Source organism: Mastigoproctus giganteus, chromosome 14, assembly GCF_048544385.1.
Source record: "Mastigoproctus giganteus isolate SK-2022 chromosome 14, ASM4854438v1, whole genome shotgun sequence".
Taxonomy (NCBI): Eukaryota; Metazoa; Arthropoda; class Arachnida; order Uropygi; family Thelyphonidae; genus Mastigoproctus; species Mastigoproctus giganteus.
This window is the reverse complement of record NC_143588.1, coordinates 38,743,821-38,765,289: the sequence shown is the minus strand read 5'-3', so window position 1 is coordinate 38,765,289 and position 21,469 is coordinate 38,743,821. Positions and strand designations below refer to the sequence as shown.

At 37.0% G+C, this 21,469-nt stretch overlaps 1 protein-coding gene across 2 annotated transcripts in view; it reads right to left on the bottom strand.

Annotated features, from left to right (window-relative positions):
• Positions 1-21,469, bottom strand: part of LOC150075071 (V-type proton ATPase 116 kDa subunit a 1-like) — a 431,757-nt gene that overhangs the window by 85,804 nt on the left and 324,484 nt on the right. Inside the window, exons 16-17 of one of the 2 annotated variants that reach the window (XM_090389279.1) lie at positions 15,188-15,295; positions 4,873-5,032 (exon numbers count right to left, since the gene is read on the bottom strand). In XM_090389279.1, coding sequence (XP_090245405.1) covers positions 4,873-5,032; positions 15,188-15,295 — 268 coding nt within the window. The remainder of the gene's footprint in view (positions 1-4,872; positions 5,033-15,187; positions 15,296-21,469) is intronic. The other variant, XM_090389280.1, reaches the window with a different exon arrangement.

Below are 21,469 nucleotides of genomic sequence, written 5' to 3'. Positions count from 1 at the left end.
TGTATAATTTAGTCAATTAAGTCAAACCCAATTAATAGAACATGATGTAAATTTAAAATAATGCCAATTATAAATAATTTAGCGGAATCCCCTCGAAGGTACCAGTTCCAAAAGACGTGAAATATCACCAAATAAGGGTTAAAGAAACTACCAAAAAACTAAAATATCAAAATAATAGACTGACCATCATGCCCCATATCGACAGAGGACCACGAGGCCAATAATGGTGATGGAATCGCTGCATTTCAATCGTCATACAAATCATCGCAAAGGCAGAAATATCGAAGAACCAAACCACTCCTCCATTCTCCGATAGATCAACCAATGCAGAGGATTTGCATGGCGGTGGTCCTTATGCAGCGAAAAATAATCTATAGAACAGACAGCACTCTAGATCAGAGCCACACCACTGACATAATGCAAGCTTAACCAGCTTATATAATAGAAAGGAAATGCAGCGATTCCATGACCATTATTGGCCTCGTGGTCCTCTGTCAATATGGGGCATGATGGTCAGTCTATTATTTTGATATTTTAGTTTTTTGGTAGTTTCTTTAACCCTTATTTGGTGATATTTCACGTCTTTTGGAACTGGTACCTTCGAGGGGGTTCCGCTAAATTATTTATAATTGGCATTATTTTAAATTTACATCATGTTCTATTAATTGGGTTTGACTTAATTGACTAAATTATACAGGGGATTATCGACTACCTTTTTGTCCTATTATCTCTACTTTCCCTTCCCAGTTTGTTTATTTTATATTATTTTGCGTTTCGTTTCGCTCTGCATTATTGCCGTACTACTGGCTGATGTTTTTATTTTAAATATCATATTTATTTTAATTATCAGATATAATTAGGCATCATGTGGAGGATGTGCATTTGCTGCCTCTAATGATAGCTACATAGCCATATTTATTTATTTTTATTACTTTTGCCTAACTTTTACTTCACATAATATATATATATATATATATATATATATATATATATATATATTAAAGGGGCCTCAAATTTAAAGATAGCCAGGAAAGGGGCCTCAAATTTAAACATGGCCTGGGGGGGCATATTTCATCCTTAATCTGGCCCTGCTGAGTTGTCTTACATTACATTAGCAACACCCCCTTTTGTAGGAATGGACTGGTCTGTGACACCAATGAGGGCTCAAAGTCGGGAACAGTTGACACAAGATTACAGTTCACATATATGACAATCAGTCTAAGTGCCTGCAAAGAAGAATGAGTTTGCATCAAGATCTTGAAAGGGGAATGATTGTTGGGGGTAAGATGTGCATGTGCACATCTTGCCCTCAACCTTAACAACTTAACATGGTTAACTAATCTGTAGTGTCATGAATCTACTGCAACTGGCTCAACAGCACTAAACTATCAGCCAGAGGTCACATATACAGGCAGCAACATCTGGTCAATGCCTGTGATGAGTGTCACGTATCTCATCTTGTATCACAGCAGCGATACAGCACAGTGGCCCAGCTAACCAGACAGTACAATGTAGAAACAGCAAGACAATTAATATCCACATGCATGTGAATATTGGTGTGGAAATGATATTGATGATGGTATATCAATTTAATGTCCAAGTTTGCGGACAATACGAAGGTTGGCAGGGTTGTCAAGGACACTACTGACACTATGCTACTGCAACAGGATCTGGAAAGGTTGAGCAGATGGGCTGAGAGGTGGCAAATGAAGTTTAACATTGACAAATGTAAAGTACTACACATGGGAAACAGCAACCCCAGAGCAACGTATCAACTCTGTGGTACTACACTGACAGTGGTAGAGAATGAAAGGGACTTGGGGGTGGTTGTGCAGGCAGATATGAAGTTCTCTGAGCAGTGCAGACGGGCTGCAAGAGTAGCTCATGGTGTATTGTCGATGATATATAGGAATTTTTCTAGCAGGGATAAGGAGGTGATTATTCCCTTGTATAAGGCAATGGTCAGACCACACCTAGAGTACTGTATACAGGTCTGGAGGCCTCATTTCAAGAAGGATGTAGAGATGCTGGAACGAGTACAGAGAAGGGCAACAAGATTAGTGAATGGAACAAAGGGGTGCTCTTACGAAGAAAGGCTTAAGTTTTGCAAATTATAGTGTCTGGAGCCTAGGCACCGGCGAGGGGATCTGATAGAGGTGTATAAAGCCTTGAATGGTTTGAGCATGCTCAATGCTGATGGGATTCTTCCTCTTGCTCAGAATAATCACTTGAGAGGGCATAAATTCAAATTGAGAAAAGACAGATGTAGGAGAGACGTGAGGAAATTTGCCTTTAGCCAGCGGGTGGTTGGTTGGTTGGTGGAATAAACTTCCATCCCTTGTCGTGGAAGTTGATAGCCTAAATAAGTTTAAGGCTCAGCTGGACAGGTATTTCGAACGAACAGAGGGGTGAAGTGGAAGTGGTTATTTTTTATTTATTTATTTTTTATTTATTTTTTTTTTTTTTGGCTGATGCTGCATAAGCTTGCTTTCTTGCATCAAATACCTCTACTAATGCTAATGATAATGCTAATGTGCACCAGATATTAGCTCATAAGACTATGGCAGTTGATATCCATTGCAGTAACCCGGTGCAGTTGCATCTCACTATGAGATATAAGAAACCACACTTTTCATGAGCAAGTGCAGCATCTGCATTTGGAGAAAGCAACATCAAGGCCATGGAACCTGGATGTACTGTTGATCTTCAGCAGGCTGGAGATGGTCATTTTATGGTTTAGAGACTGGATTTATGGAATGCCCTTGGTCATCTGATCACTGTTAATCAGGGGCTTGATGGGAATTCCTACCTTTTTTTTCACTGCCAACCAAGTACACACCTTCATGATGGCAGAATATCCAGACAACTCCTCATTCCACAAGGTCGGCAAACATGGCAACTGGTTTAAGGAGCATGACAATAAATTTTCCATCTTCTCAAGGCCACTCACCTCACCCAATCTCAATCGAATTAAGCGTGTTTCGGACCTACTGGAAAAGGTCATCTAATACTAAGACCATCCATCTGACAATGCTAGACCATACATCTGGCATTACTAGACACACATATAATAAATGGACAGCACTACTACAGGACACTGCAACATCTTGTAGAGTGAATGCCAAGACGTATACAGGCAGATGTTGCTAATGCAACGCAAACTCTGTGTATGTATATATATGTACACACACTTTTTTTTTTTTTTTTTGTCACAGAAAATTTCAATGGTGGTTGTGTAAGTTTACCCATACATGTTATAAAAATCTGATTGTAATATTACTTAAGAATCAACAGAAAAAGATGCATTTTACTGGTCTTTCATTATAATATAATAACCATCCCCATAAATAAGGTTATTTTCTCTCTGATGATTAGTTAATGAAGATATGAGATGATAGCTTTACTAGACAAAATTTTAAGAAAAATTTTAATTTTAAGTGAAAATAAATATGCACTCATATAAGCACACACAGACACTGTGTTGTTTCATACTAATATCATAAGTCTCAGATGGGCCATTTTCAAAACACAACAGAACAAACATATTTGTGGGCCTTACAAATGGCACTACCCAGTGGTAGACTTGAGAGGACATAAATGGAAGATATGTTAAATGATTTTGCATTACATAATTTTGTTTAGAGAAAAGGCAAGCACAAAGCACTAAAAGCAGATACTGGAAGTTCCTACATAACTTGTAGCAGTGTAATTAGTATCGGCAGAGGATTATAAACTATAACTTATAGCACTCCTTAGGTATTTTAATAATTTAACTTGATCATGTAGTCTGTAATATATGACACTAACATTCATAGAGTTTTAGATTTCACATAGATATCCATAAATATTGTCACATGTGTTACTGCATGAGCCACAAAATAAAAAGACACAGGAACTCAAAACTCTGTTTATTCTTGAACACCCAACAAATGAAGCAACACAATACTCATTCAAAATTCCCCAACTTGTTTTTTCACAAAAGACCTCAAATATTCTGGCCATTCATCAATAGAAGCACGCACAACATCCAGTGGGAAATTGATCACAGCATGCCCCAGTGATCTTTTTAGGTTCTCCAATGTGGCATGCCTTTAACCACAGACCATCTCTTCCAAAATAGCCCACAAATGGCAATTAAGTGGATTACGATCTGGGTTGGCAGGAGGCCATTTGTCATGCTTGATGAACTCAGACACATTCTCTGTCAACCATGTTTGGGTGACCTTTGTCTTGTGGGTAGGTGCTTTAACCAGTGACTCCATTATTTTAAATGGAACACAAGTTAAACTAACAGGTCTATAGTTACTTGTGTCACCTTTTGTATCTCCTTGTGCATTGGGGATACACAGTACAGAGGGAAGACTAAAAAATACATTTATTGGGACGTTACTGGTTAAAAGTAGGACTCTGAGACCTTGATGAACTTAAAAAGGAGCACAGGAGAGAGAGAGAGAGAGAGAGAGAGAGAGAGAGAGAGAGAGATGAGACTGCTCATCAGAGGAACAGTCACAAGACTGAATTACTGGATGGATGATGATAATACAATGCAGGTTTACACAGTAGTGTATATATTTGAATTTCTATGTTTTAGTATACACAACAAATGTGGTTTAAATTTACATATAGTTTTTATGATGTTAAGTTATTAACACATAATGATAATGATAATGCCATATAACAGCTGTCTTAGTTAATTTTAAGACTCCAGAAGTATTAAAACCAATCAAATAACATTCAAATAACAATCAGATAACACTCTCAGATAATTGCAACAGAGTTTTCAAACTAACACAAGAAAATATTCAAAATTATACTAAATAGCATATATACTTGTATAACAAAGAACAAGACTACAATAGATTATATATTTACGTGCATGAGCTAAGCTAAGAGCCCACAGTCGTAGATAAGATGCAGTATGTGATACGGAACCAAGGCAATATTCAATTGTATGAATAGCCTGATTAATAAATAATTCTCCAAATCCTTCATTTGGCTGTCGTTCCTCTTCACGAAGAGTAGTTTCTTCATTCTAAGAAGGAATGAAAAGTTTATTCCAGGAGCTTTACATAAATGGAATGCATAAATTGTGTAAATGTAAACTAATAACTTGAAAACAAAAAAATTATTTTATATTAGTCATAATTATGTCCAAAGCGTTGTAAAAATTTGTATTCCTCTAACTTTTTTTGTGGTTTCATCATTTTTTTTTAAATAATCAATGACATCTGTATTATTTATTTCTCTCTCAATCTGGATTGTTCTTCCTTCCACTGCTTTTACCCTATCAATGATGTGTGCTGCTTGTATGAAGGCTTTGGAGTTTCCTACTGCAACGACCACTTTTGTCACAGTACATCGTTCATATAGTGAGCTTTTTGTGTGGTCTTTTATTGTGCATTATGTCTGAACAAGTGTGTGTACATTCATGAGCTGATTTGCATGCTACACTAGTGGAAAATCCACCAGTGTTGTCATGCTTAGGTAATAACTCATAAAAAATCAGATGAGAAAAATATATCAACAGTGAAACCATTATTTTGCACTTTTGGAGGGATTATTCAAAACAAATAAAACTGAAAAATATGGCAATTTTGTACTCAAAATATTTTACATGACTATACAATGATGTGTTATTGAAAAATTCAGGAATTGACTTTGTATCTTGAAATTGCAACACTGTAATAAGATGCAACTTGTGACAACATTTGGTGCCTCATGATGCCACATCTTATGTCAAGTGTGCGATTGCCTCAACTAAACATAGTAACACAAGAATCAATCATTTTTCTCCAGTCTGACTTACTGTGTTCTATGTGAATAATTGCATTTTAATGAGTAATTTTCATTACATTGTTTCAAATTAGAGAAAAGTGCAATGGAAACTCACAAAATGTTAAATGCAGCCTTCAGAGAAGATATGTGTTATTTTAAAACTTTTCAGTGGTTAACATGGTTAACAAAGTTTAAATATGACCACTTCTCTGTCAAAGATAGTCCTAACTCTGGCTGCCTTTCAACTTCAAAAAACAATGATTGAGTTGATCATATTTGTGATCTAATCAGGAGTGAGTGAGTAATGTTCGACTATCTGTCAAATTGCTATGAAATTAGTATTTCTTATGGGGCATGACAATAAATTTTAACACAGGATTTAGGAATGAGATGCATTTCAGTTAAGTTGGTGTCTCACACATCAGGATTTTTGTCAAAGTGCTGCATTTAACCAACAGTTTGTTTCTTCTATCATTACTGGTGACAAATCATGGCTGGGACCAAGAAACAACAACAATGCATCCTTTCATTGGGAGCAGCTGCTTCTCAAAGACCCAAAAATGCAAATTAAGTTAAATAAAATGTGAAGATCATCCTTGTTATATTTTTTACTCACAGTATTGCTTATTATGATTTGTTCTGTGCTGTCAATGAATACTATAATAATTCTATGGCAGTTTTGTGATATACTGTCCAGAGAAAACAGCCAGAAAAGTGTCCCTCAAGGAATTGTGCTTGCATCAGACAATGTCCTTGTATCAGTGCTTTCTATTCAAGAATTTTTGTTAAGTGCTCCTTCACGATGGTCATCCATCTACATATTTACAGATTTAGTTCCCTGTAGATATCCCCCCCCCAAGCTTAAAGTCCTTTGCAAGGTTTTTTTTTTTTTTTTGGTAGTTGTTGGCGCATCGGCTTCTGTGGCCATAGTGCACCTCCCAAGGTTTTTGCAGTACTTTGATCCAAGCCCGAGGCGGGATTCGAACCCGCGACCTGTGGGTTGCTATGCAGGCACCTTACCCACCTGGCTAGCCCGGTCGGCCCTTTGCAAGGTTAGACATTTGTAATCGCTGAGGAAATTATTCCGGATATAAAACAGGAACCAATAGTAATTCCAAAACAAGCTAAACAGGAATGCTACCAGAAGTTTCAGAAGCTTTAGAATTGATGTATAGGGAAATTACTTTGATGGAGATCCATCTGAATAGCCAGTAATATTAGCTCAGTCCCTATATTTGTCTTTTCTCATATAGGTGCATTTCTTCCCCATCTCATTCAGAGCACTTCCCATCTCTGGACATTTTCAAGAAGCTTAATGGGTGTCTTCTTTTGGATATGGTATCCATATCTGTACATAGTACTACGTGTGTGGTCTCACCATTGCTTTAGAGAGCGGAATTACAACCACCTTGTCTCTATAAGCAAATGTTCTATAAATTATTGAATGGACACAATGAGCCTTCCATGCTGCCTGTCTTCATTGTGTAGAGAACTTAATTTCTGCATGTACCTTAGCAACAAATCTTTATCTTCCTTTATTAGTATACAACTTTGCATTTTGCAGCATTAAAATCTAGTTGCTACTTTCCAGATTATTCCTATAGGCTGCCCAAATGTCCCAAGGGAATGGTGCTGACACTGGTTATTAACAAGTCTCATAAAAAAAAAAACTGTGCCCTTGAAGACTGGGTAATGAACCATACTTTTGTCAATGTTCTTTAAGAAAATCAGAAAAACAGCAGCAGTCCCAGAACTGATGCTTGAGTAAACCCATAAATATGAAAAATAACCATTAATCACAATCTTCTTCCTCTTATTTCTTCCCTGGACCCTTGCTACGGACTCCTACTTTTCCCCTTTCCTTCCTGACTCAAAGAATAATCCAGTGTCACTGAGTGGCATTGGATTATCGTTTTTCATGGAAAAATGTCATGTTGACATTGGATTATCCAGGGTCATTTTTTTCCAGGGGTTGTCATGGGTGACAGTAGATTATCCTTTTTCATGGAAAAATGTCATTGTATTACCAGTGTCATTTTTTCCATTGCACTGAACAAAATGGAGACAGACCAGATAGAGATAGCAGATAGTCTGGCCTCATTGGAAATAAAAACAAATAATTTATTCCTGGCACACCAGGGATAAATTATTTGTTTTTATTTCCAATGGCAAATGAACTGCTGCAGCTATCAGCCACCACCAGTGAGAAAACAAGGTACTTTCCAAATGATTTTTGTTTCCAGGTTACAAAGAGGCTAAAGCATATGAGCAACAGAACATTTATGTTCTGTTGGTTTGAAACTGACATCATGTCAGTGTCAAACCAAGAGAACATAAATGTCTGAATTTTGCTTCAACACAGACATCTGGCAGATACAAAAGAATTCTATCCACTCCTACATACATACACACATATACACTGTGTTGGCTTTGCATTAGCAACATCTACCTATTACCATGTGGAGGCACCTTCTGAATGTAATACAGCCCATTATGTGTCTTAGCAGAAACTTGTCAAGGTGTTGCAGGGTATCCAGTAATGCCTGCACTGGTTTCAGGAACATGACAATTTCTCCCTCCTCCCATGGGAGGAGTGAGAAATTGTCATGTTCCTGAAACCAGTTAACAACCTGTGGGACCTTGTGGTATGGCATGTTGGCTTAATGATAGATGCAGAAGTTGTCTGGATATACTGTCATCATGAAGGCATATAGTTGGGGCAACGATAGAAAGGCAGGATTTCTCATTGAGTTGTTGAGTAACAGTGATCAAAAGAACCTTGCCATGCCATTAAAACAGTCCCCAAGCCATAACACCACCAACTATGCATCCAGATGTTGTAGCCTCACACTGCTTTCTTCAATTGCAGATGTTACTAAGAGTTACAGTTGGAAATGGGACTGATCACAGCAGGTAACAGATTACCCTATGTTGGTTCTGAGGTGCCCATGCAAGGTGCAGTTTCTCATGTCTTGCAAGGAGAATGGGTACCTGACAGCTGTCAACTGCCATGGCCTACTAAAGCAATTGTCCATGTGAATATTATGGTCTAGCCATTCCAAGTTGTACTCATTGGTTAGCTGGGCCACTGTGTTGTGTCACTGCTGTATTACGAGACAAGATGCATGGCACTTACCAAAGGCATTAACCACACGTGTCTGTCCCACAAGTGACCTCTGGCTGGTTATTCAACTGCTATTGATATAGATACAGTAGACTTGTGACACCATAGAATAGGATGAGTACTTAAACATGTTGGCTGTTGGCAAAATGCTGGTACTTGCACATCTTGCCCAAAAATCATTCCATGTTCGAAATCAGAAAAATCTCAATAGTGACCCATTTTCCTCTCACAGAGGTTCTAACAGATATTGACATATGTGGAAACTACAATCTTATATCAGCTGTTCCTGACTATGAGATTTCACTGGCTCATAGCCAGGAACTAGTCTATTCCTATAAAAAGCAGTGTTGGTAATGCAAAGTCAACATCTCAATTAGATCACCTTGCAACTGCATAGTCTCCAGACACTGCAATTTGAAAAACTAAAGCCTTTCTTGGTAAGAGCACCCAATTGATCCACTCACAAATCTCATTGCCTTTCTCTGCACCTTATATAATAAAATTTTTTTCTGTTTATACTCAAGGACGACCAAATGGTCAGAGGAGTTCACAAGATAGACAGAATACAAGAAACAGCACCGTATTCAGCAGTCACGTGCTTCAACCCCGGTCACTCAAGGCACGTGTACTGATGCACCCGCGCGCCTGACCACTAGGCTACGGCAGCCTTGTTCCAGCAACTCTACATCCTTCCTAAAATGATGCCCTTCAGACATGTATGCAGTATTTGAAATGTGGCCTGACCATTGCCATATACAATGGTATAATCAGTTCCTTATCCCTGCTAGAAAAATTCCTGTATATCACTGACAAAACCCTATGTGCTGTCCTAGCAGCCTGTCTGCACTACTCAGAAAACTTCATATCTGATTGTGCAATTACCCCAGGCCATTTTCATTTTCCATTAACAAGAGTATAATCCCACACAGTTGGTACATTACTCTGGGATTACTTCTATCTGCATGCAATATTTTGCATTTGTCAATGTTAAATTCCAACTGCTATTTCTCAGCTCAGCTACCTAATTTATCTAGACCTTGTTGCAGCAGCATACCTTCATTATAGTAATTAATCACCCTGCTGTCCCACAAGTGATTAAATCCAACTGGTAAGGTTAAGCCTGATAAACTTTTCAATATAATTAATGAATACAGAAACAACAATGGACCTAGCCATGAATGCTGTGGGACTCCACTAATAACATTAATCCATGAAGAGCAGTGTCCATTGATAACCACTGTTTACTCCCACTGAACCATCGCTTTATTCATAGCAGTCATGCCCTTAATGCTACAATGCCCCAATTTGTACAGTAATCTTTTATGTACAGCAGTAACAAAAGTAGTTCTTAAAATCCAAGTATATGATATCAAAATTATTTTTTGCATTCTAGCTCCTTTGTTACTGCATCATAGTACCCCAATCAAATTAGTCAGACAAGATCTTCCCTTACCAAATCCATTGGTAATGACTGTGACTGTGTAAACCACACTCCGGCTGTATGGTCCTGCATTTCTATAACCAGTGACTACATTATTTTCCCTGGAACAGAAGTTTATTTAACAGGTCTATAAATACTTAAGCCATCCTATGATCGCATAAGTATTTATAGACCTGTATTTATAAGTATTTATAGATTGGGGCTACATTCACACATGAGGAGTCCACAGGAACATCCCCTGAATCCAAATATGCTCTCATAACTATGGCTAAAAGTTGACTTACTTCCTTTGCTGCCTTCCTTAATATAACTGGATAGCACCCATCCACCCCAGGTGCCTTTTTTTATGTTTAATTTAACAATTTATATTCCACTTTCCTCTCTGTAATAACAAAATCATTTAGGTCCTTGTTGGTGTGTTTGATAAACTTCTAGCATCCACTTTCCAAAAAAAATTCTTCATTTGTCAATGTAGATGCAAAATCTCTATTCAGTTTGGCAGCAACCTGAGTAGGATCATCAACAGTTACACCACATCAATATCAAGTAGACCAGTGTGGTTCATCTCCTTCCTTTTATTGCTTACATAAGTCAAGAAATCTTTGCTGCTTTTCACTGCATCCTTTGCAAAAGTTTTTGTAATCTGCCTTAGCTTGTCTAACCTTCTTTATGACTTGATTGCAGATTAGTTTATATCTACCACAGGCTTCTTCAAAAGCAGTTCTGTATCACATGGTAATTTATATGCACCCTATGCATTTTTCTTCTCTGCCACAAGTCTCATTACTTCCTCTGACATCCATTTAGGCCTCAACTTTGAATGGTGTTTCGTAGTTGGCAAGAAAAGAAAAAAACTTTCCTGAATGCTTCCCATTTAGAATTTAATGTTGGAAACATCAATGGTTGGTCCCACTTTATAGAACTGAAAACTGTGAGACCACCCTAGTCACCTTTATGAAAGCAAAAACCCTTCCCTTTATCCCTGATGGTAGTTACATCTTTATGTAAATCCCATATTAATACACTGTGATCATTGCCACCTAGTGATTCTTTATCTGCAGAACCTTAATGGAAGAATAATCACTACTGATTATCGGATCAAGAATATTGCTGCCTCTTTTTGTCTCTCTAACATGCTGCTGTAGTTGTGTTGCATCATCAGTTAGTCCTACTGCATAGAATTTAAAAACTGTCTGAGATCAATGCAGTTACCCTTAAGAAAGCAAAATCCATTTCCTTTACCGTTGACAGAAGTTATGTCTTTAATTAAATTCCACATTAGTATACTGTGATTGCTGCCACTCAGTTGGTCTTTTACCTTCAGATTCTTATTGCTTGAAAAATCACTGCTGATAACCAGATAGAGTGCTACCTCCTTTGTTGCCTCTCTAACCTCTGCTGAATAAAACTGTCATCCAATAAATCCACAAAACTCTTGCTGGTGTGTGAGTGACTAACCCACAAATTCCAGTTAATATATGCAAAGTTAAAATCCCCCATTATAAGACATTCTGATTTATTGGCCCACTATTTCTCTGTACAGTTCATTGTACTCATCACAGTACGGTTACTAGGCCTATAACACAATCCTACTCTCATTTTTGTTTTCTCAGTGATTATGTCACACCAAACTGACTCAACACTGCACTGGCCACCAATTTAAACTCTATGCAATTGTGTTAGATTTAATAGTTTTTAACTAAGAGCATAATCTCCCCCTCCTGTCCTTGTCTGCCATCTCTTCATCCCTTATATTTGAATGACACCACATCTCTGATATCTTATAATGTCTGCATTGATAACTTGACCAGCATAGCAAATAAATTCATCAAATTTATTTGTTAAGCTCCTAGCATTGGTGTACATGCAACTGTTCTTACTCTTCATTACCCTCACACAGCTCATGTATTTACTTGTTCCATGATAACTCCCGGCAGTCCTTGAAATCTCTGTTGCCTTGCTTTTCAGGCTGCTGCTCATTCCAACAGAGGCAGTGCAAGAATCACTTTCACCTCTGATTGCAGCTGTTGTTAATCTATCACTCTGTAAACCCTCTCCAAGTTAGCAGTATTCCGATACACCCAGCACTGCCTCAATAGCATCAGCAAATATTCTTGCATCCCTTTCTATTTAATTGTATCCCATCTTTGTAGAAGCAGTCTCTTCTTTTAGTAAAGTACATTAGTTGCTCTAACATTATCTTTTCTTGTATTTAAAATATCACTGCCTTCATGACATCTTTTGAATATCAGAAGGTTCTTTGCATTTTGAGTCCTCATGCAAGCCGTACTGAGATGTGTGCTAGCATTAATTTGCTCCTATACCTATACATCATAAAACTGCCTATCTATGTTATTCCTATTGTCTCCCACCTTCCCTGAATCTTTAAGGACACCTCCTCAATGGCACTGACAAAAACACCCTTATCTGCCTTTTTCAAATCTATTCCATCTTTACAGAAGAGATTCCTTCTACCGAAGGGTAAGTCATCCTGATAAGTTTTCCCCAAAAGCCTTGTAGAGTCCTTTAAAAATTTGGGTTAAGTCATAAAATTTTCATACAATTCCCCTTACCATGATTAAATGACTCTCTTAATGATCAAATTCAGGATTTCCCAAAATATTAAAGAAGTTAAAGAAGAAAAATAACAAAATATTAAAGTATTTTGATACTTAAATATTTTGTTATTTTTTTGCCAGAAAAATGACACAAAAGAATCACACAAAGAATTAACTTCAGGAGATTTGAAGAAACTGCAGAAAAACCCAAGCTGAAATGCAAAATGGCTATTTTAAAGAACTGCTTACCTTGAATGATGAGACTCTGACAAAGGAAGAATTCATCATGGTGCATAGATTTTTAGGTGCATTATCATATATGCATAATACTCATACTGTTTTCACCATATCCATAAAGCTCCTACTGTCTGTCACCATATAAAATCTGCAATGGATGGATTTTCATGGAATTTTGTATAATTTTCTGGAGAATGCCAGTTCCATAAATGTTCTTGTTTATACTTATTCCAGCATGACCACCAGACCAGTGGAGTTTACAATAAATCAATCAATACAAATGATAATCGTAATTAGCAGTCACGGGCTTGAACCCCAGTCCACTCAACTGGCGTGTGCTACTGCAATCATGCTCCTGACACTTGGCTACGTCAGACCTTCATTCCACTTTTAGAAAATATTTTTAAAGCCATTCCAAATTTCAGTAAAACTGGACCAACAGAAATCCAAAAATTTTATTTTTTTCTTTTCCCTCTTACATATTACATAGGCTATCAATATACCATATCTCTGTTTATATTCCAGGATGACCACATGGTCAGAGAAATTCACAAAGTGGAGAGAATACAAGAAACAGCACCATATTTAGCAGTCACAGGCTTGAACCCTGGTCATTCAAGGTACGTATATTTATGTACACTGCCTGATCACTCGGCTACAGCGTCACTGGATATGTTTTTTGACATCATCAATGAGATAGTGGTCTACAGTACCAATGCGTAACTGAATACTGTAATAAATTAATCCAAACTGCAAGTTTGTTCATACTTGTTCAAAAATTGCAAATGTTCTCACTGTTCTGAAGTACTTAATATTAAATTGTTAAGTACTTTAACTTATAAATGCATAAGGAATTACTGCTATTTGTACACAAGCAAAAAATAAAAAAAAATTACAAATAACATTAATTAATGAATGGAAGTTAAAAACAATTTTTCTTTACTTTTTCATTTGCAGTAATTAATCAGTTATGTTTTTTATATTTTATTTTTTTATTTGAATACAGGTAATGCAGTTCTTTGTTAACAAAAATATTTGCTGTAGTTTCAGCAATATGTTCGACATTATAAAAAAGTGTTTAATCTAAATTTAATCATTCTGCAATAACACCTCATTATGTTCCTCTTTTCTTTGATTTAAAGTAGAGTAAATCTTTGATTTTACAGACTAATGGAGAGCAGAGGGTGTCCATTATTGCCAAATGTATGTTAAATTGAAAGTTGTTTTTCAAGACCATTCGTCTTGGGTAGTAAGGAAACAAGTTCGGTGAGGTTTTTGGGAGGGAGCCTGTGATAGGCAACCCTCTTTACTAGAGCATGCCAGACATATTTACTGGATAGAGGTCTGAGTGATATGGGCCATTCCATATGGACTATAATCTTCCTTTGATGGTATTAGTTAATTAGGAGAGCTCTGTAAGGACATACATTATAATTCCTGAAAAAGCAAGTCTGGAACTACAATTCCTGAAAAAGAGTTGAACAGAAGAATCAAGGAACACATCTTGGCACCTTACAGCTGTGAGTATTCTTCAGAGTAAAAAAACGAACATATGTAATAACTGTGATAATAGGTAAGATCATGAAACCACCACCTCCAAAAATGTCTCTTTCCATAATGTTAGAAGGATGGAATAAGGTTCTCCATTTCCTCCAGATGAAAGCATATTGATAACCTGAATGAACCCTGTACCTTGATCCATCACTGAAAAGTACTATGATCATTATTCCTAAGTACAATCAATCAGCTACTGGCACCAAATCAAACAGGCTCTTTCATGTACTGGGTCACGAGAACACAGAACTGGTTGTACAAAGACTCTTTGCTGAACTCTTCCATAGACAGTATGCCTGGATACTGTTTTAATGTACCATCCAAATAGACTGGCTGTGATGTCTTCACAATGATGGCTAACTTGAATTCAATAGCACAAGCAGTATATAGATGTTTGAAAAACAGGCTTTCATTTGGTTATCCAGTTCTACAGATTCAGCTTTTCAGCATCAGTATTATATCAAAAGACTACTCTAATATATTCTACATAACACTTACTAGTCGAGAATAAGTACGCTTAACCAAAAGCAGTAGTAGAGGTTTAATTAAAAGCATCCACGGAATACAAAGGAAAGCTATGACAACCAGAAATGTCTGCAGTTCTCTCTGAAAATAAATAAAGAATATTTTAAAACTGCACTAAGATTACAATATGAGAAAAATATACTTTTCCAAAAGTTAGTACTAGTAATAATATTAGTAGTGGCATATGAATGCAGGAAATCCATGAATGCAGGAAACCAAGATTATAAAGCATTGGTAAAAAAAAAAAAAAAAAAAAACTTCCACACATCAACTGTCCCTCCTCTCCAATAATTTGTCTAGTTCTTGCTTGAATTTATTCAAGCTACCCACTTCCACAACAATAACAGACGGAGGTTTGTTCCAAATATTCAACCACCACTGTCTGAAGGCAAACCTCCACACATATATCATGCCATCATCCTTCCTCATTTTGAATTTATGGCTATTCCTGTGTATATTCTGAGCAAGAGGGTGGAATATCATTAGCACTGCACTTGCTCAATCCATGAATGGCCATAAATTCAAATAGTGCTGGGCCCATAAACTTGGATCTTCATGTGTGAATGTAAAATACAAGGTGTGATTATTTAATAGCAAGACTGCACATGCAACAACTACACATCAAGTGCTACCTGTGAAAAAAAGTAACAGTAGTAGACCTAGATGTCTATCAAGTCATGTTCCAACACGCTCATTCACTTTCTAGTGAGACAGGTTTTCCTTACCCCGTGTTTTTGCAATTTGCCAGAAAAATGACACAAAAGAATCACACAAAGAATTAACTTCAAATTTTTAACATAACTAATGAAAATGCCAATTGAAATTTATGAGTTGTTATGGTAAGTTTATAGGGAAGGTACTATATAGTATGAATCAGAGCTGAAATACTCAATATGTTCTACGTTGATAATAATATTAGTAAATTAATAAGAGGAGTTTACCTCAATATAGTACGTGGAACACTTCCGTATGATACCCTCCAGAAATTAAAGCGGAAAAAACGAAAAAATCGACAACTTACCGGTACATTAAAGTAAAATATAAATAATTAAAGTAAAATATAAATAATTAAAGTAAAATATAAATAATTAAATAATCAATTTAACACAATTCAAAATCAACTCAAAACAATTAAAATTCAAATTAACGCAATTAAAAGAATCTAACGAAAATATTCAAAACGATTTTCGAAAACGAAAATCGATTCAAAACGATTTTCGAAAACGAAAATCGTTTTGAATATTTTCGTTAGATTCTTTTAATTGCGTTAATTTGAATTTTAATTGTTTTGAATTGATTTTGAATTGTGTTAAATTGATTATTTAATTATTTATATTTTACTTTAATTATTTATATTTTACTTTAATGTACCGGTAAGTTGTCGATTTTTTCGTTTTTTCCGCTTTAATTTCTGGAGGGTATCATACGGAAGTGTTCCACGTACTATATTGAGGTAAACTCCTCTTATTAATTTACTAAGGGAAGGTACTATGTCAAGAGCTTGCATGTTTGAACGATATAAAAGATTTTTAAAGAGGGGGGGGGGGGAATCCTGAGAATCCTGTACATCTAGCCATCCAGTATTCACAAAAACTGATAAAAATGTGGATGATTAAGAACAATGATTAGAAGATATTGTTGTTTAGGCAGTAGAACGGTTGCATCAGAAATCAATATGGACAAAGACACAGACAAATTTTAACTGAGAATATAGGCTTGAAAAAGTTTGCACAAAGATGGTGTAAAAATTTTTGAATGATCAAAAACATAAGACTCCAATTTTGGAAGATGTTTTTTAAAAAAATTTGAAGAAAATCTAGGTTTTCTGAGTACTGTAAACAGTAATTACTTGTAAATGAAAGTTGGTTGCTCCAATATGACACAGAAACTAAAAAACAGTCAATACAAGGGAAGACAAAACAATCTCCCTTCTTGTTTTCTTTGATATTAAAGGAATTATTATGGCTGGATACATTCCACCAAATCAGAGTGTCAATCAAACATTTACAAAGTTCCGAAAAGGATACATGAAATAATTTGAAGGAAGAGATATGAAATGTGGATACAGGGTTGGATGATCCATCAAGACAATGCTCCAGTACACAATGTTTGTGTACTGGAGCATTGTCTGTTTGTCAATTTATGGCCAAAAAACAAATCCGAGAGTGTGCCCAATGTGCATCCTAAATATGAGACTTAGTCCATTGTGACTTTTTTTCTCTTCCCTAAATTGAAAAGTGCACTTAAGCGAACCCATTTTTAGTTAATTGAAGGTAGTAGTAGTAGTGGCATGTGATGCAAGAAAGCAAGTGTATGAGCTTATGCGGCATCAGCCAAAAAAAAAAAAAAAAAATCACACCATTCCCTCCAAATGCTTGTCCAGTTCCTCCTTAAATTTATTCAACCTATCAACTTCCACAATGACAGATGGAAATTTGTTCCAGCAATTAACCACCCGCTGGCTAAAGGAAAATTTCTGCACATCTATTCTACATCTGTCTTTTCTTAATTTGAATTTATGCCCACTTAGGTTCGTAATCTGAACAAGTGGAAGAATCCCATTAGAATTCAGCGTGCTCAACCCATTCAAGGCCTTATACACCTCAGGTATTCAGGGAAAAAAAAAAACAAGGATTGAAGTGTTAAAAGGGCTTACAGAAAATGACTTCCAGAAATGTTTCTAGGCTTGGAAGAAACATATGGAACAGTTTGTTTTCCCAGGCAATTATTTTGAAGTGGATAACTTGTAAGTTACAAAAGTTTTCATCATGTTTCATTTGTTGCAACATTCTAGTTATTTTACAGCCCCACACCTTGTACCTATTCAGTTTTTCAGCAACATTGGCAGTATCATATAACATTTAGACCACAGACATCATGTGAAGGGGCACTACAGCCAGTGTAGCTTATGCATCTTTAAACCCCCATAACACACACACACACACACACACACACACACACACACACACACACACACACACACACACACACACACACACACACACACACACACACACACACACACCAAGTGGACCGATGTGAATGAACCCCATCCTTCTACTGTTAATATAAGCAAAGAAGCCTATGCTGCTTTTCTCTAGATTCTTTGCAAGAGACTTCATGTAATCTGCCTCACCTTGCCTAACTCATTTGTGATTTGACTGTAGACTAGTTTATATCTATCATAGCTTCTGCATGAATAGTGATTGTGCTCGAGAATTAGTCTTCAGAGTTCTTGAGAATTATCATTTCTCGATATATATATATAAGATATACATAAATCTAAATATAAATATAAGATAAACACAAGAAAGACACCTGGGGTGGATGGGATCTATCCAGTTATATTAAAGGCAGCAGCAAAGGAAGTAAGCAAACCTCTAGCCATAATTATGACAATTTCCTTGGATTCAGGGGAGGTACCCATGGACTGGAAATGTGCAAATGTGATTCCAATCCACAAAAGAGGATCAAAGGGAGACAAAGGTAATTATAGACCTGTTTAACTTCTGTTCCAGGGAAATTCATGGAGGCACTGGTTAAAGAAGCATTGCAGGATCATCTAGACAAGACTTCAGTTATAGATCGGACACAGAATGGGTTTGTTAAGGGGAAGTCTTGTATGACTAATTTGATTGGATACTATTATGTAGTCACAAAGGAACTGGATGCAAAGAATAATTTTCATATATCATATATTTGGATCTAAGAAAGGCTTTTGATACTGTTGCACATGGAAGACTGCTGCACAAATTGGAGCAGTGTGGCACAGGAGGCAAATTGCTGCTATGGATAAAGGGATGGTTGAGTGGGAGAAGACAGAGTGGTAATCAATGGACACTGCTCTTCGTGGACTAATGTTATTAGTGGAGTCCCCCAGGGTTCGTTCAGTGTTGGGTCCATTCTTGTTTTCTGTATTCATTAATGATATTGATGATGGTATACCAGGCTTAATGTCCAAGTTTGCAGACGATACAAGATCGGCAGGGTTGATAATGACAGTTCACTGCTGCAACAGGATCTTGAAAAGTTGAGTAGATGGGCTGAGAGGTGGCAACTGACGTTTATCATTGACAAATGTAAAGTACTGCATATGGGAAGCAGTAACCACAGAGTAACATATGAACTGTTTGTTTTCTACATCAGCATGTTCGGGAGGGAATTAGAGGGAGTAATACTCTTGATCTGATTATCAGTAGTGATTCTTCATGCATTAAGAATCTGCAGATAACGGAACCACTAGGTGGCAGTGATCACATTGTGCTGAAGTGGGATTTACCCAAAGAGGTAACTACCACAGGTGTAAAGGGGTTTTTGCTTTCGTAAAGGTGACTACGATGGTCTGAAACAGTATTTAAATTCTATACAGTGGGACCAACTGATGATGTTACCAAGAGCAAATTCAAAATGGGAAGCATTCAAAGAATTTATCTTGGAAGTTACTAGGCTTTTCATGCAAAATAAGAAATATTGTTCAAGGTTTAGGCCTGAATGGATGTCAGATGAACTAATGAGACATACGGCAGAGAATAAAAATACATGGGATACATATAAATTAATGGGTGACATGGAAGCCTATGTTAGATATAAGCTGGTCGTTAACCAAATCAAAAAGGAGATTAGGCAGGCAAAGGCAGATTATGAGAAATTCTTGGCAAAAGATGCAAAAGAAAACAGAAAAGAATTCTTTACCTGTGTAAACTCTAGAAGGAAAGGGATATTTGTGATTCAACTGTTGATGATCCTGCTCAGGTGGCTAAAAAACTAAATGAGTATTTAGGATCTACATTCACACATGAGGAGTTATTCAGGAAGGGGAATGCCAGAGGTGAAGTAAACTCTGGCAGTGAGCTAAATGATTTTGTAATAACTGAGATTAAACTGGAGGAGAAATTGTTGAGGATAAACATAAAAAAGGCACCTGGGGTGGATGGGATCTATCCAGTTATATTAAAGAAGGCAGCAAAGGAAGTAAGCAAACCCTTAGCCATAATTATGAGAGCTTCTTTGGACTCGGGGGAGGTACCCATGGACAGGGAGATGTGCAAATGTGACCCCCAATTCACAAACGAGGATCAAAGGCTGACACAAGTAATTATAGACCTGCATTAACTTCTGTTCCAGGAAAATTAATGGAAGCACTGGTTAAAGAAGCACTGCAGGATCATCTAGACAAGACCAGTTATAGCTCAGATACGGCATGATTTTGTTAAGGGAAAGTCTTGCCTGACCAATTTGATTGGATACTATGATGCAGTCACAAAAGAACTGGATGCAGGGAATAACATTGATATTATATATTTGGATCTTAGAAACGCTTCTGATACTGTTGCATATGGAAGACTGCTGCACAAATTGGAGCAGTGTGGCATTGGAGGCAAAATGCTGCTATGGATAAAGGGATGTTGAGAGGGAGAAGACAGAGTGGTAATCAATGGACACTGCTCATCATGGACTAATGTTATTAGTGGAGTCCCTCAGGGTTCAGTGTGGGGTCCATTGTTGTTTTCTGTATTTATAAATGATATTGACGATGGCATATCAAGCTTAATCTCCAAGTTTGCAGACGATACAAACGTTGGCAGGGTTGTTAAGGACACTACTGACAGTATACTGCTGCTGCAATAGGATCTGGAAAGGTTGAGAGGAGGCAAATGAAGTTTAACATTGACAAATGTAAAGTACTACATATGGGAAACAGTAACCCCAGAGTAACATATCAACTATGTGGTACTACACTGACAATGGTAGAGAATGAAAAGGACCTGGGGGTAATTATGCAGGCAGATGTGAAGTTTTCTGAGCAGTGCAGATGGGCTGCAAGAGTAGCTCATGGTGTCTTAGAGAGAGAGAGATAATCTTTATTACCCTTCTCGGCCATAAAGCCAGGGGCTTACAGTTTCTGAAATTTCCGGGAAAATTGAACAATTATTTACAAAAAGGTAATTTTACAAAGAAAACATATCATAATACAAAGGAGAGAACTCCTTACGAGAGTTAAATCTGATTGAGCTGGCTTAACATCGAGATAAGAGCACCAGCTCAATCAGACAGGAACAGATGCAAGGTATACATCAGTCATTGCTGATTAGTCCTACTCGTCATAATTTTTTTCCGGTAAGTCCGGTCAGCAGCGAATTTGTTCAGGTCAGCGTCCAGTGCCTGGGTTTGCTTGAGCATCTGCTGAGGAAGGAACCTGTCCGAGAGATGGAGTCGTGCTGCATGCGAGTAGAGCTCGGGATTGGCCCTAAGGGC